This window comes from Rousettus aegyptiacus, unplaced genomic scaffold (assembly GCF_014176215.1).
Source record: "Rousettus aegyptiacus isolate mRouAeg1 unplaced genomic scaffold, mRouAeg1.p scaffold_m13_p_6, whole genome shotgun sequence".
In the NCBI taxonomy this organism is placed as follows: Eukaryota; Metazoa; Chordata; class Mammalia; order Chiroptera; family Pteropodidae; genus Rousettus; species Rousettus aegyptiacus.
This window is the reverse complement of record NW_023416309.1, coordinates 38,869,954-38,886,528: the sequence shown is the minus strand read 5'-3', so window position 1 is coordinate 38,886,528 and position 16,575 is coordinate 38,869,954. Positions and strand designations below refer to the sequence as shown.

The 16,575-nt window shown below is 43.7% G+C and overlaps 1 protein-coding gene across 2 annotated transcripts; it reads left to right on the top strand.

The window, feature by feature from the left end:
- Positions 1 to 540: 540 nt before the first annotated feature.
- SLC25A28 (solute carrier family 25 member 28) lies at positions 541 to 10,284 on the top strand. 2 transcript variants are annotated; one of them, XM_016124261.2, is made up of 4 exons: positions 541 to 921; positions 6,915 to 7,143; positions 8,222 to 8,278; positions 9,434 to 10,284. In XM_016124261.2, exons 1-4 carry the CDS (start codon positions 631 to 633, stop codon positions 9,949 to 9,951), a joined length of 1,095 nt encoding a protein of 364 aa, XP_015979747.1. In that variant the 5' UTR covers positions 541 to 630; the 3' UTR covers positions 9,952 to 10,284. The 2 variants fall into 2 exon arrangements, with proteins under 2 accessions (XP_015979747.1, XP_015979748.1); XM_016124262.2 differs by lacking the exon at positions 541 to 921 and adding an exon at positions 928 to 1,231.
- The last annotated feature ends 6,291 nt before the right edge of the window (positions 10,285 to 16,575 follow it).

Here is a 16,575-nt window from a genome sequence, read left to right as displayed (position 1 = left end):
GCGGGAACAGATCTCTCGGGCTAGGGACCTGGGTGTCTCGGGATCTGCGGCGGGCGTTTGAGCACGGGCTCTAACGGCAGCCTTCAGCGGTTTGACCTTGAGGCCTGGCACTGACCGCCTCCCGGCGACCCGACCCGCAGCGCCCGTAGCTCCACAGGCGCCAGTCTGGGGCCCAAATCCGGCCTCTATCCTCTCTGGCGCTTCGCTCTCTTCCTGTAGCCAATCGGATCCCGACGTGGTGCGGGCCAATAGCCGCGGTCAAAGTATCAAGGGTGGTTGAGCCTATCAAAGTTCAGCCTTAACTTTTACATGTCGGCCAATCAGTGGCCAATAAACAAGAATCTTCCAAGATCAAAGGGGAAGGGGTGGGTTCTCAGCGGCAGCAATGCCGCGGGGCGGAGGAATGACAGGCAACTTCACTAATACCGCAGACATATTTCTTCTACGTATATAAGGGGGCGGGGCTAATTTGGTGGCGGCACCAATGGCTGGTTGGGGGGCGTGTCCCCGGGGCCAAGCGGGAGCCGGAGGCCCGGGGCTCTCTGGGCCGCGCCTGAGGCAGACGCAACGGGGCCGGGGGGCGGCGGCGGCAGCGGCGGCGAGGGTGGACGCCGCAGCTGGCCCGGGTGGATGGAGCTAGAGGGGAGGGGTGCTGGCGGTGTGGCGGGGGGGCCGGCATCTGGGCCGGGGCGGAGCCCCGGGGAGTCGGCGCTGCTGGACGGGTGGCTGCAGCGGGGCGTGGGCCGGGGGGCCGGCGGCGGGGAGGCCGGGGCCTGCAGGCCCCCGGTACGGCAGGATCCGGACTCCGGACCGGACTATGAGGCGCTACCGGCCGGAGCCACTGTCACCACGCACATGGTGGCGGGCGCCGTGGCAGGGATTCTGGAGCACTGCGTGATGTACCCCATCGACTGCGTCAAGGTGAGACTTGGACCGGCTCCGAACCCGACCTGGGGCTGACCCGATCCCTGGGTCCTGTCCGGAGCCAGGATCCCGGCCGAGAGCCGGAGCCGACATGAGTTCCTTCTTAGCTCCTGCCATCACCACACATTTCGACTGATACTCCATGCAAGCAAGGTCCGGGCTGGGAGTTGATCTCTGTCAGGAACCGGGACCCGTTTCTAACCGTCAGTGAGATCTGAATCAGGACTCTGGAACGAAAATCTGTCAGCCCAAGCCCTGGATCTCAGCTGGGACTAAACAGGAATAGGGTGGGATGGGATGAGAACGGGTAAGTGTCACTAACTTGATTAAGGTGAAGCCAACTGCCTTGAATCAGATCCTAATGCCTTGAGATGTTCTCTGGGCGAGTGCTTTTTTACAAGCTCCTTGCTGTGTCTTCCCTAAAAAGAGACGCGGCAAGAACCAGAATCTGGGATCTCTCAACTAGATAAAAAAAATTTACTTAATCTAACCCGTGAGTGATTGGAAATCATTGTGCAGTCAGAACTCAGAGTACCAGACTGGAAATAATGTGAGAAAGACCGTGTTCAGGAAAAGGTTTCGGTTTCTCTGTGCAGCAAACATATGACACTCCACCTATTTCCTGAACATGAAAATTGAGCTGGGATTAGGATTGTCCATGTGCAGGGAAAACATCAGCCCCTAACGGAGAAATGGAACCGATAGTGTATTTCTTTAGCCATCTGAAGTTGACAAAAAGGGAAAACTTGACTAGAAGGGAAGCATTACGATATAGGAAAGTGGATATAAGTGTGAAGAAAATGAAATGAGCTCAAAACGAGGGTGTGATTTGATGAAAGTAAATCTAGTTATTGCATCCACAGCCAAGCAGGCTGAGTAGAAGGTGTAAAAAGTCAGGTGCTTCTTAAGAAAGCTGAGTGAAGAAGGGAACCGATTATTCTTTTCAGTTCTTTTTCTTCTTGTGCATAAGCTAAGGTACCAACCACTAAAAATGAGGACTAAATTTAGAAGTTATCTCAAGGGGATTTGTTGAAATAAATGTAATAACAGACTGGTGCTTCCTTAACACGTTTAAGGGTATAGTCAGACAATATCCTATTAGCTCATTGATGTATGTTTTGTCCACAAATTAGGAAAAATGTTATATGTTCAGAAAGAGGAGAGTATCAACTTAGGAAATGCAGACTGTCTCTTCTGTTTCTTCCTGGTTCCAGTACCGTTTCATATTTCATTCTTAATGTGGATGAGGAAATGGAGAAAGTGCTCATTAAGCTTTGTGAATGACATTGAGTTGGTAGGAGTATTCTGGCACATTGCAAGATAACTCCTAACAAGAGCTATACCGACTGAAAGAGTGGTAAATGCACTTGGCTGAAGTGAACATTAGAATTTTAAAAGCTCTTGTCAATTGGGAGGAATAGAAATAAACAGTAAAATCCATCAGAGAGAAGAAAATGGTTAGTGCTCTAACAATATTGAAATGTAAAATGGACAACTACAAATGAAAAAGATTCAGACATTTATATAATGGAGTCCAGGTTGAATGACTGAATTGTTAATGCTATATATCCAAAAGTTAATATGATCTGACTGCAAAATAACGTCACTATACTTAGACTGTGAGTAAAGAGCAGTGTCTAGAGTGCTCTGTTTCAGGAAAGGTATCAAATAAAAACTAGATCAAAGAGCATTATTTAATGACTTAAAAAATACAATGTAATGTGACGGACTTAGAAATTACTCTAACTTACCAATTTAAGTGTTGTCCCAATACCTTGGGAAGCTACCTCCTTACCCCATGTATTTATATAATGCTACTGTTGCTGTTAACATTTTACAGATTCCTCTGTTAGAAATGCCTCTAGAATATTTGGGTGCATATCTTTAGTGGGAGCAAATCTTTGTCCTAATACAAGATGGAATTGACTTTTTAGTAACTGAAACCATTCAGGATCAAATATGGTGGATAAAACGGCAGGTCACAATGGGTAGTACTGGTTAGAGTCAAAGATAAGGTGGGACCAGAAAGCGAGGAGACTGACTGATTGACTCCTGAGGCTGCTAAACTCACTGAGGGAACATTTCTGAAGAAGAGTTCCAAAAATGTTTTGCATAATCACAGCATTGCTGGAAGTCACTTCTAGCCTTTCAGGGTAACTACAGTATTTTAAAGAACAGTTCTTACTCATTTACATAAGCTTTGGAATTTTTTTTAAAAAATGAGTCATACAACATTTTAGTCATGCCTCAATGCCCTACATTAAAGAAATAATTTTTTTATCTGGAGGAAATAATGCTCAGGAGTCTTCAAAAACAAAAGCTTATTTTAGAAGAATCATTTGCCATTAATGCTAGGACGTAAATGACTAGAAGGAAAAACTAGGTGAGACCTGTAGGATTTAGTGTCAGTAGGTATGTTACACACTTATGCAGACATGAAAGTAAAATTCATATATCTTCAGAAAAGGCTTCCCAGTTCACTTGTGCTGGGGCAGCTCTTCTTCCTCTTTACCATAAATGAGTGGTAGAGAGGAAGAGCAGCCCAACTGTACCCTAAGATTAGAGGCAGGTGCCCATGTTGGAGCCTCAAAAGCAGCGCAGTGTTTGCAAATGAAAGCTGACATTGCCTCTTGGCTTGTAAGCCTGTTTCTCCCCAGCCACTTATCTGAGTCAAGGTGACTTAAATTGCCCTTGGGAGGGACCATGAGAAGTCAGCATAGCCTTGCTAGGCTATAGTTATTCAGCCAACTATTTCCATGGTCATATAGGCAGGTTTCGGAACCCAAATAAATGCTAGTTTTCTTTTTCTGGGCCTCAAGCACCAGGCTTTATAAGGATAGGCTCTGCAACTCAGAGCAGTCAGAACTCTTCTCAAAAGTCATCTGGCAAAGTACCCACCTGTCAGCAAGGTGCTGCTTTTTTAGCTCTCTAGTGGTGAAGCCAATAGTCTACTCATATAATAGAGAGAAAGAACAAAGAGGAATTCTCTTTTCCAAATTCCAGATGTAAATGGATATATACACACATTCGCTGATGTGTTAGGGACTGGAAGCATTGGCTTATTTGATTTTCTTGTGTCTAATAATAGTAATAACAAATACTCAATAAATGACAGTTCTTGTTTGCCAAGCACTATCTGACATGCCTTATTTTCATTTATTCATTTAATCCTTGAGACAACTTCATGAAGTAGACACCATTTTCATTATTTTACAGATGAAAAAAAGGAGGCAAGTTAAGTAACTTGTCCAAGGTCATATAGTTTAAGTGGTAGAGTCATGATTTGAACCCAGTCTGACTCCCTAGCCTTCCATACAGCTTCTCAAAAGCAGATTTCCAGAACTAAGCAAGGCACAGAATTTGACAATAGTGCTTGTTCCTAAACATGACCTTCAGATTAATAGCTAGACATGTAAATCATAATCACAGAGAAACTTTAAAAAGAAAACAATACAAATTAAACCTGATTTATTAAGGAGCAGTTAGTTGCCCATGCATATTTGTGAAATGACTTATCCAGAGACAACAATGCCATGATCTGTAAGATCCTAACAATACTTTTGAGAATCATATTTAAATACAATCATAGCTTTATATTTCTAGCATATCATAAATTACCAATGGTTTTTACATGCCTTAACTCTTTGAATCCACACAATGGACCGATGTGCCAGCCATTCTTAGTCTTATGCTATAGACAATAATATTGAAGCTCAGAGAGGTTTAGCAAAGCAGGGGCTTAAACTCAGGCTTTCTAACTCAAATGTAGCTTGTCTTTTATGAAACCACTTATCTCCCTACTAGTCCATGTAGCTTTTCTTCAAAGCAAGGCAGTGGTTTTTGTTATATTGAAGGCTATTAATATATTCTTACTTAGAGATTTTGTCTTTCTCCAAAAGATAGATGTATTGGTCCACAAATTAGGGGAGCCACATTTTTATATTTGGCATAGCTTATGCCTGCGTCCTCACCATAAGAGTGTATTTTCATTGAGTTAAAATTGTGAGTCACATTTAGATGTGTGTAAAATGTTCAGAGTAACTTACCCACAATCCAGGTTTCTCTTGGGGGTGAAGGGTTCCAAGCCTCTGAGGCCAGATCTTTCAAGACTTGTTGCCTAACCATGCCATTGACTCCAGCAAAGCAGGGCGATTTCTGAGTATTCTCCCTATACAAGATCAGTTCCAAACAAACCTATAGAAACACATAATTGTTAAGCTACTAGGCCCAGTTCATCTGTTAGTAGCCATAGCCTGCAAAGGTCTGTAGCCTTTCTGAATAACTCATCTGATGGATTTTATACCCCTTGTATGATGTGAAAGATTAGTAAGTACACCCTCAATTGGACATTTATGAATTTGTTTTTTGAGAAGTGGAAGAGGGTGTCAAATTGTGATAAGTGATACTGTGTATTTCTAATCGAACTTCAAGTGATCTTTTAAGCTTCTAGTTCTTTCTTGGTAGCAGGCAGGAGAAAATAATATAGAGGAATGTTGATTGCTTTTGGCTAATTAGGACCTGTCAATCTGGTTAGTTTCTGGTAATCCGGTTAGTTATTTTTTTCTCCCATGCTCTTGAGAAAAGGCATTACTCTTGGGTTCCAAATGGCCAACAGGAAAGTTCAAGCTTTTAAATACAGATTGAATCAGTGATGAAGTAAGAATTTAAATTGTACTTGGGCATCAGTTACCTCTATTGGCTCACTAATGGCCAATTCTCTGAATTGGTGCAGGCACAGCTAAGATTCATTCATTCTTTCATTTATTCAATCAACAAACATCTTGAGTGCCTACTGTGTTCCAGGCACTGGATATTGATTTTATTATTAACTGTTAGTCCCTGTGCTACCTTAACCTTGAAATGGAGCAACAGACAAGAGATCTTCATTGGGAGACACACCCTTCAAAGAAGGTCTATGATTTGGAGAAGTGTTTCAAATAAGATTAATTTCCCAAATTTCAATAAAACTTTGTCTAGTAGTATCATACAATCTCTACCAGGAGCATTTGAAATCTTGTTCGCTGGCATATGTTGTCAGTTTGGCTCAAACAAATTGTTATAAAAATTCTCTACAGGTTTGGACATTTCTCATGTTGACAGACTCATATAAATGAAATCATACAGTATATACTCTTGTGTCTTCTGACTTATTTCATTTAACATTGTGCCTGTGAGATTCATCTGTGATAATATGTATAACAGAAGTAAAAAGAAAAAGTGTATACCATAAACTTTCATTCCATTCATTGAATCCTCTAGAGATTCCAAGGATTATATTTCATGGAGACTGATTTTATTAACCAATGCCAATTTAGGGATTTGATCAATTTAGATTAGCAATCTGGAAGCCCCTTTAGTTTTAGAGACTGGGTTGGTTTTCACCTTGATAGAAAGAAAGTAAGCTTTCTTTCCTGGAAAATTAGAGCAACATCTATTAGGAATGCTATGTCTGCCAAGACTTTGTCTTACAGACCCTGCTGCCAGTGCCAAATAGTCTGAAAAAATCAGATTATCATCAAAGTTATATCAAAGGATGAGCCATCATCTCGTTAGTCAATATAGTGTTTGGGCCTCCAGGATCAGTCTTCGGAAACGCATAAAGTATGTCGTAGACAGTAAACACTTGGCTTTAGAATCCATTTGTAAAGAATCTTAGCCAGAGTTATTAAAGGCAGAAAAGCAACTTCTGAAACAGGGGCTCAATATTTGTCATTGGGGCTATGGATCATTTTGGAGTTCGAAGACACCAGGGGATGATATTCTTGGGGGAAAAAAAGGTATTCCATTCTTAGGTCATAAAATGACTAGAAAAAAAAAGGTCCAAGCCTTGGAAAGATTGAACATAGATTTGGAAGGATATAAAACTGGATGCCAGGTATCCCTCCTGCACGCTGGCACGATTCCACAAAGTCTGCTCAGTGCCCAAGGCCTGAATGTTGAGGTTGAACGAGAAGTCATCACTGACATTGCTCTTCGCTCTATAATTTCAGACCCGGATGCAGAGTCTACAGCCTGACCCAGCAGCCCGCTATCGCAATGTGTTGGAAGCCCTCTGGAGGATTATGAGAACGGAGGGCCTGTGGAGGCCCATGCGGGGGCTGAACGTTACAGCAACAGGCGCGGGGCCTGCCCACGCCCTCTATTTTGCCTGCTACGAAAAGTTAAAAAAGACATTGAGTGATATAATCCACCCTGGGGGCAATAGCCATATTGCCAATGGTATTGAGCCTTCCTGTGCTGGTTCCCCCACCTAACCCATCTCTTTGGGCTTTGCTGCTGTCAATGCTTTCCAGTCTCAGCGTGGTTTGGAGCTGAAGCTTTGGGCTGGGGTAGGCCAGATTATAGGGGAGGGACTTCCAAACCTGATGTTCTCAGACAACTGGCCGCTTCAACCCCACCCTTCCTTTGAGGCGCCTCAACAAAGGTTACAGTATCCTCCCTTACCTACCAGCTTGACTCTCTCAACTGCTCCCTGGCATCAACTTCTAATGCCTTGGTAATGTGGAGACACACACAGTGTATATTTATTGATAGTCGGGTTGTGTCCTGTCCCTCAGGGCAGGATCACCCCCAGGTGCCCAAGGAAGACACTAATGGAGCCCAAGCTCTTCACCTTTTCAGGATCCCAACTGACCAGGGCCATTTTGGGTCATTGAGAACATGATAAGGCCTCAAGTGAATGGGGGTGGGACCGAGGGACTTCTGTATGGAGAAACCACAGTGTTGGAAGTTGTGTGGAAGTAAGGGAAGGGATAGCAATCTGAAGATTGAGGATTGTCTAAAAACCAAATTGAGTGCGGAGAGGAGAAGGTGAGGAAAGGTCTACATAGACATGTTAGGATTTAGAGGTGGGTCGGGCAGCATAGGACAGCAGGCTAGAAGGTGGTGTTCTATAGTGAAGATCCGACCTGTCCTTCATGTTCTCCCTCCATTGGAGTCAGTCGATATGCTGGCATCCCTTGGCAGCAGTGTATCTGCTTCCTGTTTGGAGCATGAACTGCATTTATTCTCACCTTTATTGGTAAAATCTGGGCTCTTTTATTTTTTGACTTCCCAACCTTAATATCCTAGATGTGGAGGGTACATTGGTGACCTTACTAAGTTAGTGGGAACAAATATCTTCATTTCTGGGGACAGGAGTGTAGGAGCAGTGGGTTCCCATTTTTTGAACTGGTTCGTAACACCATTCCCTCTGCGCGCTGTGGTTTAGCATAGCCACTCCCCTTCATTCTGGGACCTCGGTGAATCAGTTGTCCTCTCCAGGCCTTACATGTGGCAGTTGTTTTCTCCTTTGCAGGTGCAGCCGGGTGTGTGGCGACATTACTTCATGATGCAGCCATGAATCCAGCTGAAGGTAACGATTCCTCAACCTTTCTCTCTGTGGGGAGCTGCATCTGCGTCTCTGGGCTTTTCCTTTATTTCTGGTTTGCAGAAGAAAGCTGAGGAGCACCCCCTCCGTTTTGGTAGGAAATCCTGCCGTGTTACCTTGTCTTACCACCAGAGGGCGCTCCCCCCATGTTGTCAGTACTTAGCAGGAGTCCCTTGGACAGGAAACATATTCATTGAGATTTAAGTCATCTTTGGGGCTTCCCTAGAAAAAGATAAGGCTCTGCTTGGCCCGTTTCTCGGCCTTCTTAGAAGTCCCCTTTGTAGTGGATTTGATCTTCTCTGAAATATTAGCAGATTATTTCACTTTGAAGAGGTGAAAATGGATTTTGACAGTTGAAAATACTGCTATGTTGGAATGAAGCTAGTTGAGAGGAATGAAAGGGTGAATTGTAGAGTTCATTCCCTGCCTTGTGGCTTGGATCTTTGCATTTTAGTTGGAGAACGAGGTACCCATGCAAATATGAAGGGTTAGCATAGTTGCATGTTCCTTAAGTTCTTTTTTTTTTTTTTTTTTTTTTTCCTGTCTGGGCAAGGCCGTGGTTTGGAAGGGGCTAAAGCTAAGGATGAGATCCACAGAGCTCACACCATGTTATCTGCTTGAGGGATTAGGATATATTTGGAAACTAAAACCACACTCTTCCTAGCTAAGAATTTTGTTTTTGGTGGTACTTCTCCTGTGGGAGGGAGTGAACATCCTCAAGTCATAAGAGTTAGGTGTTCTTAGTACCTGGGGATTAGGATCATTAGAGCTATATGTTTATTATGTTCACTGCCACTGAGTTATTTCTTGTTTTATGAGTTGTAATTGTAGCTAGGTGCTCATTTCAAGGAAGCCTCTGGAGTTTCTGAACCATAGATAGATCTGACATATTATTGGACTGGTTGGTTTTAAAGAAATCCTGCCAGAAGTGGGTCTATTATTTTTTGTCTCTTTACCAACCCTCTCTGATCCCCTCCTCTCAGAAAAGGGAAACCTTAACTTTTCAGGCAAACTGACTGCGCACTCATTTTTTTTCTCTCCATCATATTGGCTGATCTGCTGACTTGGAACTGAATCTGGCACTTGCTCACCGGCTGGTTGCCTTCACCATTTCTGCCTTCTCATTGATGACACCACCAGTGGTCAAACAGAGGATGCAGATGTACAACTCACCGTACCACCGGGTGACAGACTGTGTACGGGCAGTGTGGCAAAATGAAGGGGCTGGGGCCTTTTACCGCAGCTACACCACCCAGTTAGCCATGAACGTTCCTTTCCAAGCCATTCACTTCATGACCTACGAATTCCTGCAGGAGCACTTTAACCCCCAGAGACGGTACAACCCCAGCTCCCACGTCCTCTCCGGAGCCTGTGCAGGAGCTGTAGCTGCCGCTGCCACAACCCCACTGGACGTTTGCAAAACACTGCTCAACACCCAGGAGTCCCTGGCTTTGAACTCAAACTTCACAGGACATATTACAGGCATGGCTAGTGCCTTCAGGACGGTATATCAAGTAGGTGGGGTGACCGCCTACTTCCGAGGGGTACAGGCGAGAGTCATTTACCAGATCCCCTCCACAGCCATCGCATGGTCTGTGTATGAGTTCTTCAAATACCTAATTACTAAACGACAAGAAGAGTGGAGGGCAGGCAAGTGAAGCAGCACTGAATGAAGCCAGGGGTTGAGACGACACTGCTGCGCCTGCCGACTCCAGCCGCATTCTCTGTCTCCTGGCTCGCTCCAGCCTTGAGTGGAGTCGGAAGGAAGGTAGGGGGCTCTTCCCAGGCTATTGGTGTTCTGGCTAACACCAGTTCCTGCCAACTTCCGTTGCCACCACCTTCCCTTCCAGGCCCTAAATAGGTGCAGCAAAGCACACCATAGCACCTTTGACAACCTCTCTCCCTCCTGGGCCTGATGACCTGCTCTAGACTGTTATAGAGGGATAAGCAGCTCCTTCCCCTGGTTCCTAATAAAAAGCCTTTAAATTAAATTGTTTCATTGGGTTTGTCTTGCCAAAGGGGAAATAAGATGCTGTCAACTATTCTTGACTTTAAACATAAATTGAGGGGCCCAAGGGGAGGTCTTTTGTGATTCATAGTTTTTGTTTCTGCTGATTATCATGGTGATTTAAGACCCTGGGGCCTTACTCTTATTTTATTAATAGGCTACAAGGAATCACCGGATGGCAGGAACAATAGGCCTTTGACATCCTCCCTAAACAGGTGATCTTGACTCCACTATTGCCTATTCCCTAGGGCAGTGGTATGGCACAGAAGAGGTAGAGGATTTCTGTGTTCTGATTCTCAGCTCTGCCTACAGTAGTAAAATTTTCCATGTGGCACTTCATTTTATAATGTAGTTGCAAAACTGAAATTATTTAGTGTTGCAAGTCCTGAAGATTATGTGGTAGATAAGAACACCTTTCATTTGGTTTTAAGACTTTTACAAGTACTTTAGCATATGTGATCTCACCTGTTCTCACAAAATCTGTGAAGTAGGTAGTGCAGTTATCTCTGTTTTGCAGATAAGGAAAGCTCATTGAGGCGGTGGCTTGCTCAAGGTCTCATGGGAAGTGCATAACTGGGACCCTAACCCAGAAATTTTGTCCCTAGAAATGAAGCTAACTGTGCCTTCTTACAGATGGGAAGTGAATGGAGGGTATGCACTCCAACCTGCCACCTGAGAAGCTTCCTACCTGAAGACCACTCAGCTCTGTTGGGAAACTTTCAGGAATGGGGCTTTCACTGTGCTTTGTGAGTCAGTCTGTTCTCTTGTTTGGTTATCTCCAGTTGTTAACAACTTCAGTACAAAGAGTAGAAATCTATACCCATAAAACTTTGATCTGTCATCCTTGTTATGTCATCTGTCATTCATTCAGTAACTAATGAGTGTCTTGTCAGGCACTGGTGTTGGGGATACGATGATAAATAAAACCATCTGAGCCCTCAAGGAGCTTATCGTCTGGAGAAGAAGATAGAGGTAAACAGGCAATTACAAGATAAAATGGCAAGATAAAATGACAATTTTGAGGATGTAGGATTATCAACCCGGCCTTGGCTGACTGGTGATAGGCTTTTGGAGGAAGCAACATCTGGGTAACACGGAGAAGGCAAATGAGCTAAGTAGGTGAAGAAGGGTGTGGAAATGTTCTAGGCCAAGCCCTGGAGGTAAGAGAGAATAAGTGTTTGGGGTTAGGTGTGCAAGTGGTTTGGTAGGACTGACACCTTCTGGGCAAGGCATGCAGCTAAGAACCAAGCAGGGGCAGAGTCTTAAAAGCAATACTAAGGAGTTTAGAGTTTATCCTGAAGGTAGTGCAGAGGCATTACAGGATTTTAGGCAGAGGTGTGGCGTGATCGAATTTATAATTTAAACAGTACTGAGGCTCTCTGAAAAAATACTTAAAGGAGTTAGACTAGACAGGCAGATTGGTCATGAGGCTGTCACAGTCATCCAGGCAAGGCTGCAGGGTGGTCTAGACCAGGACTGTGCCAAGGGAGATGGAGAGAAGTGCTACATTGGAGTGGTGTTAGGGTTGTAGAAGCAATAGGATTTGGTTACAGAACAAATCTTGACCTCCTTCCACCTGAGAGCCCTCCAAATGTCTATGGAGACTCATATCTGAATGCACTTGAAAAAAATCTATCAATAAAATGGCAGGGTCTCCTGTTTTAAGCCATATTTAAGTAAGCTCTGCTGCCCCCCTGATTTAGCAATGGAAAAGAGAGATGTTAGTAGTGCCAAGCAGTGGTGACTGGAGTTTGACTTGCCTACGGAGTAAAAAGAGCTTGATGAAATCATTTCAGGGGTCAGTTTAGAGGGTTTGCTAGTAAAAATGGAAGTGAATAGCTGCCTCCGAGCACAGCCTAAGCACAAGAGCAAAGGGAATTCTCACCACACCCTATTCTTGCAGTCACCTTTACAGAGCTACTGCCTGGCAGAGGATCCAGACCACAGTAAGCATTGTAGCAATCAAGTCCGTTCCTCAAGAACAGGATGTGAGGTAATTTCTGAAAGAATTGTAGTCACGAAAGACCCCTTCATCTCTAGTGCTGTTCACAAGTAATGAGAAAAGAATGCAAAGGTGACTTTCCCATCTCCAATTGTGTTCTAGCTACTGGAAGACAGTTAGTTTGGAGTGTGAACAGGACATAAGGTTTTGCTGGTCTCTGGATCCAATCACTGGAAGAGATAGAGGCAGTACAGTATGATAAGTTTAAGCAATTAGGGACGCCAGTGACTGGATGTCTGGGTCAAGAAGCAAACCTCATGTCCACTGGGCTCTCCATCCCCATGAGAGCTGTGGGCATTTGGGACATTCTCAGGGCCTCCCTGGAAAGCCAGTATGTTGTGTGGCATCTAGAGGATCCAGGGCCAAGCCACCATCAAGTGCCCAGTTCCTGCACAGTGCTATACGACGGGGAAAGTGAGAAAGTAAGTAACAATTTAGGCAGAATAAACTTAATTGAAGGGACAAGACCAACATGAAGGGAACAACAATCTGGTAACAACGCAAGACCATCTATAGCCATGTGCTGGATTATATAGAACAATAAGGTTGAGAGAAAAGATGAGATAAGTGGAGGTCAGAGTTAACAGGAAAGAGGTGGCTTTGCTGGAAAAAATAAAATAATTTTGTAAAAGCCAATAAAAATTGAGCATTGCTAATTTTATAAGATTTAGAAAACAGAAAATACCTCTAATCCCATTACCCAGAGAATATGACATTTTGATGTACACATCATCTAGTATTTTTATGCATATTTTTATGCATATTTTTGTTAATTTTCCAAAATCATCCTAAATCCGATCACATTGTAGCCAGCCTCTTTTGCACAGTAGTATACCGTGCCCATCTTTCCACATGATTAATTTTCTTCCATCATCTTAGTGTAAATAACCACACATTCCATTGTACAAACGTACAAAGGTTTATTTAGCCCGTTGTTGTTGCACCTTTATAATAATTTATTATCGAGAGCATTTTTGGTAGGCAGGTAGAATCTGAATGACTAAAAGGAGAATAGGGTAAATGTGGAGAGAAGATTCAGAGTGAGGAGACAGTTTAGTACCACCTCCCGGCAGGCATTGAAGAGGCCCCGACTGGAGACCAGGCTGCAGCTTAGGGGATGGAGGCGATGAGGCTGGCCAGCTGGAATGTCATAGGTAGGAGGATTCTTAGAATTCATCTTGCTTCACATCCCTCCCGGAGACCCACCTCACTATAAAGCATCCCAGACACGGGTTCCCCACCCTGGCTCCTGTGTCAGGGAGCACGTGCTGCTCAAGGCCATGCATGTCATTGCTGCGAACCTCCGTTTGTGAGAAAGTTCATCCTTCACGGTCTTCTGCTTCCATTTTAGGATCACATCACTCCCCTGCTTCTGCTGCCAAATTCCTCACGATGACTAACAGGGCTTTACATAATTTGGCCCCTGCATATCTCTCCAACCCAAACGTACCACATGAACACGAGGCATCCAAAACAGACACGTATTTTCTTGAAAATCAAAAATAGTCCTTCTGTTGTCTTCATTCATTGGTTTAATAGGGCTGATAGACAGTAGTCTGTCTAAACTATCAGAAATGTGAGACGATTGATTTCAGGCTGGATGTGCAGTATTTTGTTACTTCCTGCCACCTTGGACTGGTGAGTAGAGATCAAGTTCTGTGGGGGCTGCACATAGTATTCTGTGCATTGTCAGAGCTCCATAAATGCAACCACTACACCACCACCACCCCTGCCACCCACAGTCACACGCTAAAAAAGAAAGGAGAACAATTCTTTCTATTGAGGCACTGAGGTCTCCCTATGATTTCCACCTATAATCTCTCTCTGCCTGCTGGATGGAGCAGCATGTGATCAGATTAATCTTTCTTCTCTCTGATAGCTCTTCAATAATATTAAGACAGCTGTCATGTCACCTGAGCAGGGTCAGATTCTGGACAGACTGAAAACTAGGCGGAAGAATTTAGATTTAGCAGCTAATGAGGTGCTCCCGTGGTCCTTAAGCAGAGAGGGCCATGGCTCAAGTAATGTCTGAGGACAATTCAACCAGCAGCCCAGACATAGGACAACCTGCAGGGGGGAGCAAATTCGAGATGGGGACACCAGCTGAGGGGGTGCTGTTGTCACCACCTAGAAAAAGAAGAATCTGAGAAAGATCGTCAGAAGACGATAGAAAGGACTGGATGCTGGTTTAGATGTTTATGTGGGATTCTACCCATAAGTTGTCTTGTACTCATCTGGCTGTGTTTCCTCTCCTTAGTTAAACCAGGCCCCGGAATTGTGCCTTTTTGGTATCACCCCCTGTACTACTGGTAGCACCACCTCACTACTCATAACAGGTGCTTGATAACTGCTTAGTATTGATGGAATGGTCGTGGTCAGACACAGAGGTTTGTCTGGGAAAATGATGGCACTGGGGTTAGAAATGAGCCATTTCACTTCACAGACATGTACTGAGCAGGTCAGGGCACTGGGATAGATGCTGGGCCTATACGATGGTCAGTTTTTTGTATCAAGGCGAGAAGGCTATAGTCCCCAGTTTTTCAGTCAAACACTCATTTAGATGTTGCTGTGAAGTTATTTTGTGGATACGATTAAATTCCATAACCAGTTTAAGAAAGATTATCCTAGATAACCTGTGTGGGCCTGATTCAATCAGTTGAAAGGCCTTACGAGCAGAACTGAAGTTTCCTGAAGAAGACATTCTACCTGTAGACTGCAGCTTGAGCTTGTTCCCAAGAGTGTGTGTGCATGTAAATATGTATGTGGTATATATGTATGTGTGTATGCGCACGTACACACACACACAGATACGTCTCCTACTGGTTCTCTGGTGGAACCCTGACTGATGCAGGGCATATGCATGTAACAAGAGGTAAGCATCACTTACTGAGCACCATTGCTGTCCAAGCCCCTCACTTCTTCTTTCTCACCTAGTCCTCACACAGTCTCCCTGACAATACCGAGAAGAGCACTCTTTTCCCATTTTCAGATGAGGAAACTGAGACTAGAGGAGTTAAGTAATTTTCCTAGTCCTGTGTTCTTTCCACACACTCCTTCCTCTGTTTATAACGTTTTGGCCTGGATTTTTGGATGGTGGGATTCTTCTTATTGTTCAAGTCTGGGCCTAGATGTCGCCCTCTCAGACAGTATTCCCTTGTCACCCAATCTAAAGAAATGCCCTCAGTCGCTCTCACATCCCCATTTTATTAATTTTTTTATAAACTTTATCGCTATTTATTACTATGATGTTCATTCTAACTGTTTCTTGTTTAGCACCAATCTCCCTTGCAACCAGCATTCCATGAGAGCAGATGCTTTCTTTACCTGTCTTACTCATCGTGATTTCACTGGGCCTAGAACAATGCTAGGCACATAGTAGGTAGACACTCAAAAACTGTTAAATGAATGAATTAATCAATTAATTAACTGGACCCAGCTCCTGCTGCCAAAAAATTAAAAATCAGATGGATAATAGAGATAAATGAGTAGCCAGCATAGTAATTGTCAGTGGGAAATTTAGATCTGATTCAAGATTCAGTGCTCATGGAAGCCAGAATGTTCACTTTGAATCAGGTATGTAATCCTCAGGGATGTCCAGCACTGTGGTTAAAAGCACATTCTCTAGTGCTGGACTTACTGGGTTCAAATCCCAACACTACCCTTTAGTCATTAGTGTATGACTTTGGACAAGTACCTGGCTCTTCTTGCCTCAGTTTCCTCATCTGTGAAGTGAAAGTAATAACAGCATCTATCTTATAAGATTGTTTGTGAGAATTAACTGGGCTAATTCATAGTGTTATAAACCAGGCCTGGCACATAGTTACACTGTTTAAGCATTTGCTATTATTAGCATACCATACAACTAGACATTAGACTCGCTATTCACTCCATTGTATTGCATTATCAATTGTGTCCCAATTATATTACAAACCCCTGATGACAGAAGAAACTCTATTTGAGCTCATTCCCTAATGCTAAGGAATTTGGGTCTTATTTTGTCATCTGGTCTGTTAAAAATCAAAGTTCAACTGGGTAATCTGAGGACCTAATTGGCTTTATTAAATGATTCATGAATCAGGAAGCATCTCATCTAGAAAACTTAGATGCTCCAAGCAGTTATGCATAGAGACCTTTTTATAGAAAGGATGGTGGAGCAAGGAAGTCATTCCAAAGAAAAATAAAAATTTGTTGGTGGAAAGTAAGCATTTAGATTGATGACAACTTCTCATTGGCTGGGCTGCAGCATTTTCCATTAGCTGGGCTTGTTGCTGG

Excerpts from the sequence above, each read along its gene's own strand:
- SLC25A28 (XM_016124261.2), top strand. The coding sequence starts at position 631 with ATGGAGCTAGAGGGGAGGGGTGCTGGCGGTGTGGCGGGGGGGCCGGCA. Across the intron at positions 7,144-8,221 it reads CAATAGCCATATTGCCAATG|GTGCAGCCGGGTGTGTGGCG; the intron begins GTATTGAGCCTT and ends TCTCCTTTGCAG. Across the intron at positions 8,279-9,433 it reads AGCCATGAATCCAGCTGAAG|TGGTCAAACAGAGGATGCAG; the intron begins GTAACGATTCCT and ends TGACACCACCAG.